General features: G+C 49.6%; 1 protein-coding gene across 1 annotated transcript in view; it reads left to right on the plus strand.

Annotated features, from left to right (window-relative positions):
- Positions 1–15,172, plus strand: part of NPLOC4 (NPL4 homolog, ubiquitin recognition factor) — a 62,236-nt gene that overhangs the window by 11,079 nt on the left and 35,985 nt on the right. The window contains exons 3-8 of the mRNA XM_028112371.2: positions 2,715–2,827; positions 7,478–7,654; positions 9,902–9,950; positions 10,693–10,787; positions 12,517–12,640; positions 13,486–13,665. Of these exons, the coding sequence (XP_027968172.1) occupies positions 2,715–2,827; positions 7,478–7,654; positions 9,902–9,950; positions 10,693–10,787; positions 12,517–12,640; positions 13,486–13,665 (738 nt within the window). The remainder of the gene's footprint in view (positions 1–2,714; positions 2,828–7,477; positions 7,655–9,901; positions 9,951–10,692; positions 10,788–12,516; positions 12,641–13,485; positions 13,666–15,172) is intronic.

The raw sequence follows: 15,172 nt of genomic DNA on the forward strand, positions 1-15,172 counted from the left end.
TTTGTTTTAAGGACCATTTCTTATTATCACTTTGAGAATTTCAGAATGACAAGGTGGAGTTACTTGTAATCCATTCATTTAAAATCAGTAGGAATTGAGGTTAATATGTAAAGCTAATCATTAAATCAACTTTTTTTCTCATAGTAAATAAATAGTAGGTTTTATCAGTAGTTCCACATTAAAGGAGAAATGAGCTGAAAAGCAACAGGTAGAACTAGGCATAAATGTGGTATTTGGTTGACTCAGGGAAACACGGAGAGGAGCCCTCTGGTCTCATCCCTGACCTGCGTTGTCTCTGTCAGAATTCTCATGACACCCCTCCCCCCTTTATTTCTCTATTATTTATTCAAGTATAGTTGATTGCAATTCTCTTTTGAAAGCCAATCACAGAATATTTAATGTGATGGTTTCAGATTGTGTAGTTCAGAGCTCTTGTCCTTGTCTCTGCCTTATGTGTTCTTCGGTGTTTTCTCTGGCTCTGACTAGGTCTGGTGTCTTGTTCCTCAGCCTGAGGAATGTCTCCTGCCATTTACCGAAGCAGAGGCTTGCTGTTGACACGCTCCCTCAGGTTTTGTTGGCCTGAAAACGTTTTCAGTTTGCCTTTGTATTCAAAGGGTATTTTTGCCAGCTACAGAATTCTGAGTTGACAGATTTTTATTCCCTCTCAGCACTCTGAAGATGTCACTCCATTGTCTTCTGGTCCCCACTGATCTCTGGCTGTCAGCGGTTTGACCCTGACGCGTGCGCTGAGGGGTCTTTTTTTATGTACCCCACTTGGGGGGTGCTGAGCTTCCTGGATTCGCTACTCTGTGTTTGTCATCACGTTTGAGGTTTTCAGCCATTTGTTCTTCAAATACTTTTCAGTCCTTCCCTCATTTTATTGTCCTTAGGATCATTAGATACTGTCCTAGGAGTTCTTAAGGTTCTCTCCATTTTTCTTTCAAATCTTCGTCTTCAGATTGTGCAGATTCTCGTAATTTGTCTTCAGACTGATCGACTCCTCCTTCTGCATCTCCCGTCTGCTGAGAAGCCCATCCAGTGTTTCCCTTTCCGTTTCTATTTCCTGTTGTAGAATTTTTATTTGATTCCATTTTATCGTTTGTTTCTCTGCTGAGACTCCTGGTCTCTTCGTGTGTTTGCCTCTACTCTGATGACCCCTGAACTTTGAGTTACAACTTGGACTCCTCTCCTGGCCCCAGACTCAAACGCTGACTGCCTGCTGATGTCTTCCCCGGGGCGCTGGGCACCACCTCAGTCTCGGTGTTGAAGGGGGCGCCTGGCCTTCCCTTAGGTCTTCTTCCTCCGTCACCTCTTCTGTGCTTCCTTACCAGTGTGGCCTTCCTCCAGGTTCTCAAACCAGAAGTCTGAACACTGCGCTGATGCCCTTCCTTTCCCTCACTCCATTCTGCCCCTCATCCCACGTTGGCGAGGGCTGTTGATTAGAAGAGCCGGAAGGTGTGCCCCTCCCTCCATCTCCGCTGGCCTGGCCTCCTCTGAGCCTGTCTCTGGGCTGCACAGCCAGCTCTCCTGTTTCTCTTCCCGCCTTCAGCAGAGTATCCATGAGAAGTTAGCCTCCTAGCTTGGCCACGCCCTGCCGTCAGCCCCTGTGGCTCCTACGGCTCCTGGGCTGGAATGCAGGCTCCTCCTATAGCCCACACGGTCCTGTCTGCCTCGCCATTCTTGTCTTCCAACCGTTTCCTTCTTCCGGGCTGGGCTGTGGCCTGACTGGCCTTATCTTCCCAGCCCCTTCCTGCCTCTCAGCCTTTGTGCTTGCTCCTCTTGCCTGCACTATTCTTTCTCTGTTCTGTGAGTAGCAGCCTCAGTCTTCTCCTCTGGGGCTCTGCTCGGACGTGCTCCTCAGAGACCTTCTCTGTCCTCCTGTCCAGAGTGGCCTCTCCCATGCTTCTCTCTCTTCCTTTCCTGCCTGGTGCTTACCTTCACCTGTAGTTCTCGTCTGTTAGCTCTCTCTCCCCCATTTGATGCTGAGGTCCTCCATGGCTGGAACCTTGTCTGTTTTTATTCGTTGTTCTGAGCATAATGGAGGTGGCACATGGGACTGCTTACTGTTTGTGGAGTTAGCGAGTGAGTGTTCACAGCACCTGGTGCAGTGCCTGGTGTGGGTACTCGTTGTCAGGACTGACTTGGTGGCACCATTCTTCACTTCTGTTTTTCTTCTCTTAGGTTTCAAAATTGGAAATTTTTTAAAAAATTTTATTTATTTATTTGAAAGAGAGAGCACAAGCAGTGGGGAAGGGTAGAGGGAGAGGCAGGCTTCCTGCTGAGCAAGGAGCCTGATGCAGGACTCGATCCCAGGACCCTGGGATCATGACCCGAACTGAAGGGAGATGCTTCACCAACTGAACCACCCAGGCGCCCCTGGAATTGGGTTTTTACAATTGATTTCAAAAGTAGAAATTAAACTTTCCAGATACAGCCATGACTTTTGTTTGCCTCAGACTCTTAAATGTGTCATGTAGTCTTCTCATTTACACAGAGCTTTGCTTCTCTTTGGCCACTTTTCTCATTTTACTTGACATCTGTGTGGGCAGTACAAATTTCCTCACGAGAGAGAAAATCGCAAGAGAAATTTGGTTCCCGAGGAGCAGCTTCTAAATTTAGTGAGCGTTGTTCTAATATCATCTGATGTGTATATGGCCAGAGTAGTGATACTCAAATATTTGTTTCAATATCTGTTTTTTTGGGGCTTGTTTTAGGTTGCAAAGGAGTTTGGCTTCCAAAATAACGGCTTCTCAGTTTACATCAATAGAAACAAGACTGGAGAGATAACAGCATCGTCGACTAAATCCCTCAGTCTGCTCAAAATCCAGTAAGTGCTGCCAGGGAGTGGGAGTGGGTGACCGCAGGGCCCATCGAGGCTGCTCGGCTCGGCCCGGCTTCCCCTCGACACCACCGTATTTCTTGTGGGGCAGTCAGCAGTCACACTGAACGTGCCGCTCCTTTTGTGCTGAGCTGATTGACTCGCAGACTGTGACATGTGTCACTGAGGAGGGAGAGTTACGGGTTCAGGGGTGTGTGTGCAGCTGCACACTCAGCACCTTCTCTGCAGGGAGGGACCTTGAACGGAGCGGTGTGCAGTTCTGCCTCGGGACTGCTGGCTGGGTCGGGGGGCTGTTGCCCACACGGTATTTCTTGGGGGGCGTGACCCCCCTTGAGCTCCTCCGAGGCGGTCAGTCACGTCAGCGAGGTGTTCGGGATGTGCAGACCTCCTCCTGCAGCTGCTCCCCGCTCTTGTAGTTTAGTGCGGCCACATCACTCGTCTGTGCGCGTCCCTGCCGCCGCGGTAGAGCTGAGCGACTGTGGCACAGACGGGGCGCGGACTGCGGGGCCGGAGAGGTTTACTCTCTGGCTCTTCGCAGAGGGTTTGCAGACTCCTGTCTGACCTGCATGCGCCCTTGGGCGTGCGCCCCTGACTGCGGTCCTCAGCGGCGGGCTCGGCACTCCACTGTCCGGGCGGGGGCAGCATGGCTGCTGCGGCCGCCGCTGGCTGCTCGCGTTGCACTTTACTGGCAGCCAGCCGGGCGCCTGCTTACCAGTCAGAATGATAGGCTGTCTTGACAATTAGTGTGGTCATTTTTAGGTTCACAAATTAGTACATCTGGGAAGAAATACGCACTTATAGCAGTCATTCATTTGTTCCTCAACAAATATTTGCTGGCACCTGCCACTTGCTGATCTCTGTAATTAGCAAAAGCTTTTCATCATTGTTGATGTCGTCTGAGGTATAGCCTTCGTTTCAGCTTGTAAAGAGCTTTTGCATCTTGAGCATCATTTCTCGCGAATGTTACGTGGCTTGTGTTCATACTCCACCACTTGGCGTCGTGTGCCTGGGGAAGTTACTTTACTGGGCCTCGCCAGCCACATCTGCAGGCGGGTGGCGGTGCCGCCTGCACGTGGTTGCACAGCGCCTTCACGGGGCGAGCTTGCAGAAGATGAGAGCTGTGTGTTTGAAAACTGTTTTGATAGAAGATACGAGCAAAGGAGGTTACAGACACCTCTGAGAGAAAGCCTTCAAACTGCAGCACTACTATGACAGTGGGTAGGACGAGGGGTAGGACGGCTCAGACATCCCGAGGGGGCATTTGGTGGGGGTCTTCCTGAGTCACCCCTGGGTGTATCTTTCCAGTGATAGTCATACTACTTCTCACTAGCTTGGGTCTACACTTGGGGGTCACGTCTGTCTTACCTTAAGCGTGTCTGGAGGAGGCAGTGATGTTCCTCTCCTTGAGCTTGGCGTTGGTCTCTCTCCACTTCTGGCTTCTCTGGCAGCAGTTCAGTGTGCTGTATTCTGTTGTTCGCTTATAGGTGGTCTTCCCCCCGCCCCCCGGCTGCTTTTAAGATTTTCTGTTTCTGTTGGGGTCCTACAGTTTCTGTCTGACTTGTCCAGGTATGGATTCCTGTTTGTTTGTTTAAATCCTACCTGATGGATATTGTATTTTTTTTTTTAAAGATTTTATTTATTTGAGAGAGAGAATGAGAGACAGAGAGCATGAGAGGGAAGAGGGTCAGAGGGTTAGAGGGAGAAGCAGACCCCCCGCTGAGCAGGGAGCCCGATGCGGGACTCAATCCCGGGACTCCAGGATCATGACCTGAGCCGAAGGCAGTCGCTTAACCAACTGAGCCACCCAGGCGCCCTGTATTTTCTTTTTTAAAGATTTTATTTATTTGACAGAGACAGCGAGAGAGGGAGCACAAGCAGGGGGAGTGGGAGAGGGAGAAGCAGGCTTCCCGCTGAGCAGGGAGCCCGACGTGGGGCTCGATCCCAGGACCCTGGGATCATGACCCGAGGAAAAGGCAGACGCCTAACAACTGAGCCACCCAGGGGCCCCGGATAGTGTATTTTCTGTACCTGCAGATCCGGTCTGGAAAATTTGTGGCCATTATCTCTTTAAATATCATTTCTCTCCAATTCTCTTTGTTGTTTCAGGGATTATATTTTTCACTTTTAAAATACTTGATTTGAGGGCACCTGGGTGGCTCAGATGGTTAAGCGTCTGCCTTTGGCTCAGGTCATGATCCCAGGGTCCTGGGATCGAGTCCCGCATCGGGCTCCCTGCTCCTTTGGAGCCTGCTTCTCCCTCTGCTTCTTTCTCTCTCTCTCTCCCTCTGTCTCTCATGAATAAATAAATAAAATCTTTAAAAAAAAAAAAAATACTTGATTTGATTTCTTTTCAAACCTGGCTGTTAGCTCCGTGTGCTCACAGGGGCTATATTGCTCTCACACTGGCCTTCTGGGCTTCCATTGAGGACTGCTGGGCTCCTTGGGGCTCTGCCTTGGCCCGTCACACGTGCGATGCTTCCCTCTTGGGTTTCAGGGTGTCTGAGGTGCTCTTGTCTCCCCCAGGTGGAATCAGAGTGGCACTGTTGTCAGAGCTGTCCATGGGTTGTCTGGCCTGACTGTATGGGCGGGGGGTGATTTGGGAAGATTTACCCAAATCTGTGGCCCCTGCCACCCTGCTTCCCAGAAGCCCCTGTCATTTTGGGCAGCCTCTCGTTGCTTGTGCTCTCTGCATCCCATTTCCATTGAACATTCTGTAGACATTTATATTCCACGTCTTGCAGTTCCAAATCTGAAGTCCTTGGATGTCTAATCCTGCTGTTGTTGTGTCTGCCCACTCTTGTGCATGGTGGCTTGGTTCTCTTGTACATTTGGTGACCCCTTTTTGAGAGCTTGTAATGACCAAACCTGGTTGTAGGGAGTCAGGCCGCAGCTTTTCTGTGGGGAAGCTTGCACTTGCTTCTTTTGGCACAAGGGGGCGCTGTGGACCCGGCACTCCCTCCAGTTACTTTCTGTCTGGGCTTCTGGAGCCAAGTAGCATCCCTAGTTCCACCCTGGGTGCGTGGCAGAGCAGACTCTCAGAGGTGACTGTTTTCCCTGCTGAACAGTGGGTTCAGGAAGGCGGGATTCCTCCTTGGTTCCTATTTTCAGCTGGTCAGCAGCCTGCTTCGGGTAGGCAGGCCCACAGACTCACCTCCTGGTGTCCATAAAATGACCATGTAAGCCAAGCTCAGGGCTTCTGTAGGGCAGTGTTCTCTCGCCTTACTTTCCTTACTTTCGTTAGAGCTCCGCGGTGCGTGGAGAACATAGCTGTTCAAACTGACAGCAGCTGAGCCGTGTGTTCTGTAGCTGGGGGGTGTTGAGGAATGTCTGGTCCGTTGCTAGAAATGAAGGTCTCTACCTACAGTTTGGCAGTTTTATCACCCTTAAATTATGGAAGAAAGAAGAGGAGAGAACAGACCTATTGAAGAGCTACAGCCAAGCTTCTTAGTGTCCCGTGTCTTTGGTGTTTGCTCTCAAGGCCTGCCCCCCCCCCCCCCCCCGCTTCAGTTTGTTGGGTCGGGGCTGCAGCAGGCTGTTCCTTCCGTGTGTGTTATTGACAGCAGTTAAGTATTTACCAAATGGTAGTGCTGCAGCTTTTCCTCCAAGACCGAGGTTGATTTTAGTGTTATAGATCCTCTCTGTGGGCGTGGGAGCCCACGCTGCTTCTGTCCACCCCTTGGAAGTGGGAGCGTCTCACGCCTGGGTCTCATTGGTCTGGCCGTGGTAACCAGGTCCCGCAGTGAGCCAGCAGTGTGAGTGAGCAAGGAAAGAGCATGACTTACATGGAAATGACAGAAAATCAAACACTGCTGTTTGAACTGTGAATTGTGCAGCCGGTTTGGAAAGCAGCACATCAGCGACATCAAAAACAAAACCCTCCTTCCAGCAGGGCCACTCCTGGAAATGTGCCCTGTAGAAGTAAAAACACACAGCCGCCTGTCTTTGGGCCTTTCCTCAAGTGCACTTGGTGGTGGTAGAAACCTGTTGGTAGCACACGTGCCGTCGGTGTGGGAGCGCTGGTGTCCCGTGACGGGTTGGGCTTGCTGCAGAGTGCTGTACCACCACCGGAAGCGGTGATTAGATGCAGACCCCGTGTTTGGAGGGATCTGGGGTGACATATTGTTGAATGAGAAAAGCAAATGCAAAACCTTATGTCTTTGATAATCTCATCTTTGTCAGCAGCGTCATACAATGTGTACACGTGTGTGGGGGGCTGTGAGCGAAGAGAAAGAAGCGGAAGGCTGTGTACTAGGTAGATGAAGTGTTGGGCTGCTCAATAGTAGACGGTAAGGAATGAACAAGGGGAAGGAGTGTCAATCCCAGAAGGAGAAGCAGGAGGAACACGGCCTACAGGCCAAGTGTGTATGTTGTGGCCATATTTCATCTGTGTGGAATCCGATGGGCATATGGGTGTTTTACAGCAGAAAACCCTTTAGAACACTAGGGAGTGTAGGAGAGATGTGAAGGGAGAATTCTGGTCTCTTACAATTAGAGGCCTCATTATTCAGGCTTTTAGGGAGGTTGGCGTTTGCCTCTTGGATGTCAGAGACCCTCACATGATGGTGAGCAGCTCCTCTGTGCAGCCTAGGTTGTGGGAGGATAGAAGGCAGGCCCTGCCCTGTGTTTGTCGTCTGATAGGCATGGAGATCTGCTGTTCCTGTTTCCCTCGGGCCTCGCTGGACCCTCCTCGGAAATGGAGACGTCAGCCCCGCTGGGGCTGAAGGCCTGCGGTGCTCCCAGCGTGGTGGAGGATGAGATCGACCAGTACCTCAGCAAGCAGGATGGGAAGATTTATAGAAGCCGCGACCCACAACTGTAAGTCTCTGTCGGGGTCCGGTCCCAGTTGTGCTGACTTTAATGGCTCAGGAGGTGAGATGTTTGAAATGTGCCCTGTTTGAGTATCTACTGAAGAAACACAAGTTTTGAGTTTGGCGCATTGGGCTTTAGCAGGTGTATGGTGGGGCAAGAGTAGGGAAACGGGGAAGAGGTGATGCTAGGCACCTACCAGTGCAAGGTGCTTTTTCAGGTCACCTTGTTGGATTATAGTCAGGAAGTGCTGGCATCATACGCGCAGCGCGTTCTTCCCATTCTTTTCAATGGCTGCTTCATGTGCTGAACATGCTGCTCCTTCTTCGAATATTTACCCTTCACCTAGGGTTATGTGAAAAGGTTATGCTGGGGTACGTTTCTGTATTTGTGACTTTTTGCAGTTCTTTTTATTTTTAAAAAAAATTCTTTAAGTTTTTTGAAGCTTACTTTTATTTATTTATTTATTTATTTATTTATTTATTTATTTATTTGACAGAGACACAGCGAAAGAGGGAACACAAGCAGGGGGAGGGGCAGAGGGAGAAGCAGGCCTCCCGCCGAGCAGGGAGCCCGATGCGGGGCTCGATCCCAGGACCCCGGGACCATGACCCGAGCCGAAGGCAGACGCCTAACGACTGAGCCACCCAGGCGCCCCAAAGATTTCTTTATCTTAGCGGGAGAGAGAGCGTGCACATGGCGCATGTGTGTGGGGGAGGGGCAGAGGGAGAGAGAATCTCAAGCAGACTCCCACTGAGCGTGGAGCTGGATGTGGGGCTTGATCCATGACCCTGAGATCGTGACCTGAGCTGAAATCAAGAGTTGGATGCTTCAGCAACTGAGCTGCCCAGATGCCCCTGTAGTTCTTTTTGAAGAAACCGGTTAGAAACACCTGAGTTTACACTCAGTGATGTGAAATGTCTGAGTGAAGGTTGTTTGTCTCTGCAGTAGAGCCTTTTGTAACCGCATCACTCTGTAAACATGATGGGGTGCTGACATTGAGATACTGGGGTTCTAAGTGCTGCATTAGCAACTTGTGTGTCTTAGATTCAAGAGCCCCAGATGGCGCTCTGCTGCGCCCGGTTCGGAGCCACTTCGTGGCCATCGCCGTCAGCCCACATACCCCTTCCGTTTGCATTTCCTCCCAGGGAACTCATGCTGGCTCCCCCCACGATCTGTGTCTTGGAGGCTTCAGTAGGAATGTTTTAAGAGGGTGCTTGTGTGCATGTGTGCGTGCGCTCTGGCCTGCCGTCTGTAAGAGCCTGGCTGTTAGGAGACACAGGCCATCTCTGCTCAGAAGTGTAGAATGCACATGCGTCCAGGAGATGTGACCCCATTTAGAAAAGGGTCCTGTCGAGCCCAGAGGGACAGCCACTCAGCTTTCCCACCAGCCATCAGCACCCTCCTCATCTGAGCACATCATGCTGCCACATCGTACGTGTGGAGCTTCTACAGCTTCTCTGACTGAAGTCACTAAAACCCAGAGAACCAGGCATCTTCATGCTTTTCCCAAAACCTGCACAAAATGGGTGTTTCTCAAACTGGAGTTCCTTCTGTCCCACTGACAAGGCTTTTTGCCACATCCACATCCCGACTTCCTCAGTGTTTACTTAACATCTATTTAAATCAGTTTTAGTCCATTCACTTTTATTTAGTGTCATCTTAAGCCGTTAATATCCGTAGGGTTGACGTGCTGGACGGTTTTTTCTAATACAAATCAAAATAAATACCAAATTATATTAAAAAATGCTCACGTGGGCTCCTGGGTGGCTCAGTCTGCCTTCGGCTTGGGTCATGATCCTGGGGTCCTGGGGTCCTGGGATTGAGCCCTGCATCGGGCTCCCTGCTCTGCGGGAAGCCTGCTTCTCCCTCTCCCACTCCCCCTGCGTGTGTTCCCTCTCGCAATGTCTCTCTCTGTCAAAAAAAATAATAAAATATTTTTAAAAAATGCTCACGTACCATCTAAAACAATTCTACACGGGGGTGCCTGGCAGGCTATCGTAGAGCATGAGACTTCTGATTCGGGCTCATGAGTTCGAGCCCCACTGTGGGCGTTGAGTTTACTCAAAAATAAATAAATAAATAAATAAATAATAAATAAATAAATAAATAAATGAAATAAAAAAAATAGTTCCACACAGGTAGGAAAATGCTGTGAAGGGCGGCATACGTTATAAACATGAAAACCGTCGGGGGGCAGCAGCAGGAGAGCGGGCGTGCTAATTGCTGTGTGTTTCTCTTGCCCTGTGCTCTTAGGTGCCGACACGGCCCCTTGGGGAAATGTGTGCACTGTGTTCCACTCGAGGTGAGAGCTGGTGCAGCGTGCGTTCCGGGCTCGCGGGAGGGGCTGCTCCTCAGAGCACATCAGAACTTTCCCTGCGCCCCTGCGCTGGGTCTGTTTGTTGCCCTGGGCCTCGCGTCCCCACTCGTGCAAGTGGCTTCAGGAGGACGAGCCTTTATTTGTGGGACTGACTTTCTGGGTGGATTGCAGATGGCTGGAGCGTCTGGGTTGCTGTGAGCAAGGGGCAGCACTTGCAGTGGGCTCCCTGGGCAATCCTTTTAAAACCTGACACAAAGCTGGGGCTGGCGGTTTCTGTGCTTGTCATTGTTTTGATTTACTTTTCCCCCGAGTCCTCCTACTCATTCGTCCTGGTGAGATTGAAAGTTACCATAATAATGCTGACTGGTAACTGGTGAATGCTGAATTTACAGCAGCAAGGCCAACCTGATTTTCTTCATGAGCCTCCTCTTCATTTTATGGGCTACTTTTTTTTCCCCCCCAAATTTTCCTAATATTTACTTGATCTAGAGCATTTTGTATTTAATAGAGATTCATTTTAATCTTAGAGAAATAACTGGTACACAAAGAAACCTTTGGTTCTGACCTGGAATGATAAGTGAGAACCAAGGGCCCATCCTCTCCCACTGCTCTCCACGGGAGCTGGCTGGGTCTCTCCCTGCGTGCAGCAGCGGCTTGGCTGCCCGCCTCTCCTTGCCTCGAGACGCCAGCAGGTGCGTGACCGTACTGACTGTGTGTGTTTTGGCAGCCATTTGACGAGGACTACCTGAACCATCTTGAACCTCCTGTGAAGCACATGTCCTTCCACGCCTACATCCGAAAGCTGACCGGGGGGGCCGACAAGTAAGCAACTTGAGCGCAGTTAGGCTGTGCCGATGTGGCTTTGGCGTGTAGAAGTCCCTTTTATGTATCTGGCAGGTGTTGCTTAAAGCCTGTGAGCATACGAATGAGAACAGCAAAGATCAGGGTCTGGGCACAGAGCACTTGAGTTCGTGACTTTTGGCACAGATTCTAGAAAAGGAACGGGGTGGAGACTCTGACGCCCTGTTGTCATCCACATGCCCAGCGTGTTGGGCAGATGCCAGGCTGGCAGTGGCCACTGGAGGCCCCTGGGGAACATCCCAGACTTCCCGCAGGCATGTGGTGCTCTGGCAACTTAGGTGTATGTGAAGGCAGATGAGATATGGTATGATGGTGGTCAGAGCTCATCCTCTGCTTTTCGGAAAAACTGAACCACCCCGTGGTTGTCATCTCGGCTCACCTATTCCACAGCCCCCATCAGCCCTTTGCCCTGGAGCTGGCCCCTTTATCAGCTTGATTTCACAGCCATCACAGGGGCTGGAGCAACCGTGCCGTCCCCGGCAGGGCCTCGTGGTGCCTCAACGGGAACTGTCTACAGACTCGGCCAGGTGGGCAGTGGGGCGGCCTTCTCTCGGCTCCCCGAGTGCAGGCTGTGACAGTGGCTGGAGAGGGGTGAACTGAGAGCATTTTGATTTCTTTTAAACCATGTCAGGGACTTCCCTGTGCGACCCCTTTCTGTTGACTATACGACTATGTGTTCACCTTCCCAGAAAGTAATGGACTTCATACCATTTTATAATTCCCATCAGTGCAGCAGGAGGAGATGGTGGCTGAACCCAAGTCAGCAACATTTTGTGAAGAATGTCATGTTGGCCTGATTATAGTTTTTCTCTGACAACCTGCTGACATCCTAAAATGGCTTTTTAAAAAAGTTAGACTATGAGAAAAAAATCCTACCGGAAACCCATTCTTGTCTGTCAGTGGGGTAAGCCATGGAACTTTCTGGACTATTGAACGAGTAGAGATTCGTCGTGCTGAAATCCGTCAGCCTTCCACCAGTCTGGGTCCAGGCCACGGTATCCCACGGGGGCACATTGGCAGCTCTCGGTGCCGTGCAGGCTGGTGGCGGTCATTGCTTCCCAGGGGCCCGCAGGCCAGCATGCTGTTGGCCTGTGAAGACAGGATCGAGTTCCTGGACCATTTTGTGAGTGGGAAACTGGCGGAGGGTGAAAGCATCTGTGCACATCCACCCCACATCGGGGTGGGGCCCTGGCTTCCTCACTGGATAGTCTTTATTTCAGCCAGAAGCCGGGGAAGATGTCCTTGTGAGGTTCATCAGGGTTTCTCCTTGTGATTCAGAGTTTTTTTTTTTTTACAGACATGTAAGTACTGGACTCATGATGTAGATGTTGCTGATAAGTTAATGAAACTTAAAAACAAGCTTTGTTTCCTGTCAGCGGTTCAGGTTAGATCAGTAGGTGTTTAATAGTATCCTTGAAAATCTTCATGGGTGTTAGCGACAGACCTTGAAAATGGAGACTTTTTATAGGGAAACAGTTATGTATTTCTGCATAGTCTCCGTGTGCAGGACAGAAGCTGGGAGTCCACAATAGCAATTCTTAGCACATTCCCCCACTGCTGCCCGCCACATGCTTAGCTTCTTAGAACTTTGTTCCGGAGGTGTAAGGGATTTGACATAGGATTTCCAGTCTCCTGCTAAAGTTTTCACTATTGGGATGTTGAATTAATCAAGCTGCCTCTTCTTATTCAGGGGGAAATTTGTTGCTCTGGAGAACATCAGTTGCAAGATTAAATCAGGGTGCGAGGGACACCTTCCATGGCCTAACGGCATCTGTACTAAGTGCCAGCCAAGTGCCATCACACTGAACAGACAGGTGAGATGTTCACTGTGTCCATATAGACTGTAGATTTGTGTTCATGGCTCAGAAATGAAACTTTGCAGAAAAGCCCCTCCATGGAGGGGCCCGCCCCTAGCAGAGCACACTGTCGGTGGTGGGTCCAAGTGCACTTCAGGTCATATGCTGGAGATGGTATTGGTGAGATCGCTAGCCGTTGCACGCGTGGAGGGGGGAGTCCTTTGTTTTCTCTTTTGTCTGCTTGCATGGAGGCAGAACTTTCTTGGTGACTGTTTAAAATAACTTCGTGGTTGCACTTTGCCTTCTAAGAAATCATGGCTCTGGAAGCTGGTAACCAAACTGTCCTGGAGCCCCCTCAGAGCACCTCTCCAGGCCAGATAAAGAAGGAAGCTGGGCTCTGGGAGGAGGAAGAAACCAGGGAAAGCTGCACACAGTGTTCTGGCCTCTTCCCCTCTGGTCTCTGTGTCCTTGAGGATCGCTCACCTTGCCTTCTCTGTGCTGCTGGCCCACATTTGCTCTGTAGAGAGCTCTACGCCGCTTTTGGGACTGCTTGGAAACTTCTTTCTCTTCTTTCTCCCTGCTTTCTCTTTTTGAAAACTAATTTTTGTGCTAGAGATTGTGAAAACCTGCATTTTAGATGAAATCCCAGTAAGATTAATCTGAATTAATTTATTGAGGAACCCCACCCGTACCCCAACCACCCTGTAGAATCTGAAATGGTCTTTAGGGCAGAGCACATTTTAAAACGTGTGTGCGCGCGCGTGTGCAAAGAGCTAGGTGGAGATTTGTGAATGGCTTATACTAAAAAATAAGTTATTTATTTCCAACAGAGTGTGTTCATTAGCCCGTTGTTTGCTCTACAGAAATACAGACATGTGGACAATATCATGTTTGAGAACCACACAGTTGCCGATCGCTTCCTTGACTTTTGGAGGAAGACAGGGAACCAGCATTTCGGGTATTTGTATGGACGGTATACAGAGCACAAAGACATTCCTCTCGGCATCAGGGCCGAAGTAGCTGCCATTTACGAGCCTCCTCAGGTAGGCGAGCACAGGCTTCCCAGTTCACGGGCCTCTATCACCTGGGCTCTGAAGGCTGTGCGGGACTCTCGTTTCAGACTTCATTCCACTTCTTTGCTCTGTCATTTGTGCGTGCACACACACACGCACGCACACGCACTATTTTCTGAATTCTTGGAGGGTAAGCTCATGGTCCCTCAATACTTCAGTGTGCATTTCCAGAGCGTAAGGACGTTGTCTTAACTGATAATAAGGACTCTTGTCAATGTCGGTAGATTGAACACTGATGGAATGTTTTAATCTGTTGGCTGTGTTCCACTTCTGTCAGTCGCCCCAAAGTGCCACACGGACTGCCCCCTCCCTTGTAATTCTGTATGTCCTGCGCCCGCGTCTGCGGTCTGCTGCCCCAGAAATGATGGCGTGAGAGGCCCACAGGGCTACTTGTGTCCTTCACCCCGCCCCACACAGCTGTCTTAGAATGAGAGTACCAGAATTACTGCCAGTACAGGACTGAGCACAGTTGAAGGTGGGGTTTGTTCTTGTTTGTTTTGGGTGTTTTTTTTGGCGGAAGGAGGAGGATCCTCAGGGTGTGTCTCATGAGGGACCAGCAGTCATACTGTGTTTTAAGGTCACTTGGAAGGTGCCCTCTGTATGACTGTGCCACCACCTAGGTAACACATTTATGCTCATTTGTTTTATTTTCGGTATTTAGGGATTGATTTTTTTTTTTTAAGATTTTATTTATTTATTTGAGAGACAGAGTACAAACAGAGGGGAAGCAGGCTCCCTGCTGAGCCAAGAGCTCACTGCGAGACTCGATCCCAGGACCCCAGGATCATGACCTGAGCCTAAGGCAGACGCTTTAAGGACAGTTGCAAGATTCCGTAGGTCTGGGGTGGGGCCAAGGATTTGCGTTGCTAATAGTGTTCACATTCCTATTGCAGGTCTGGGGAATCACACTTTTAAGAACCACAGCCCTACACAATTAACTACCCCCGTTCATAAATACATTGTATCATCTACTGAGCCACCCAGGCTTCCCGGATTGATTTTTTATGTATATATTTGTTGTATAGTTCTTTGAAATGTTTACATGGTACGTTTCATCACATATATGTATGTGGTGTATGTATACATACTCATTACAAAAGTGGAAACCATAAACATGGAATTCTAGTCCATGATGTGCATGGTGAAGTACTTGGGAGGGGTGCTTGTGTGTGCAGTTTACTCTGAAGTACAATGGAGAACTAAGAGGGCTTGGGGTGATTAGAGGGGTGGATAGAGTATGGCCAAATATAGATAGTAGGTATGTGGGTCTTCACTGAGAAATTCTTTAAACTTTGCTATGTGTTTGAAATTTGTAGTTAAAATGTTGGAAAAGAAAAAAATTTTGCACTCTTCCAAAGTCAGAGCTACAAACAAGGTACCCCCTTCTTCCTATCCCTCTCTTTCCAGAATGTTTGGTGTAGACGTCTAAAGTTTAAGTTTTTAAAATATAAGCAAATATATAGATATCCATACCACT

The sequence above is a fragment of the Eumetopias jubatus genome, unplaced genomic scaffold (genome assembly GCF_037043125.1).
Source record: "Eumetopias jubatus isolate StellerSeaLion01/CBP00866 unplaced genomic scaffold, mEumJub1_p1.0 scaffold_10, whole genome shotgun sequence".
In the NCBI taxonomy this organism is placed as follows: domain Eukaryota; kingdom Metazoa; phylum Chordata; class Mammalia; order Carnivora; family Otariidae; genus Eumetopias; species Eumetopias jubatus.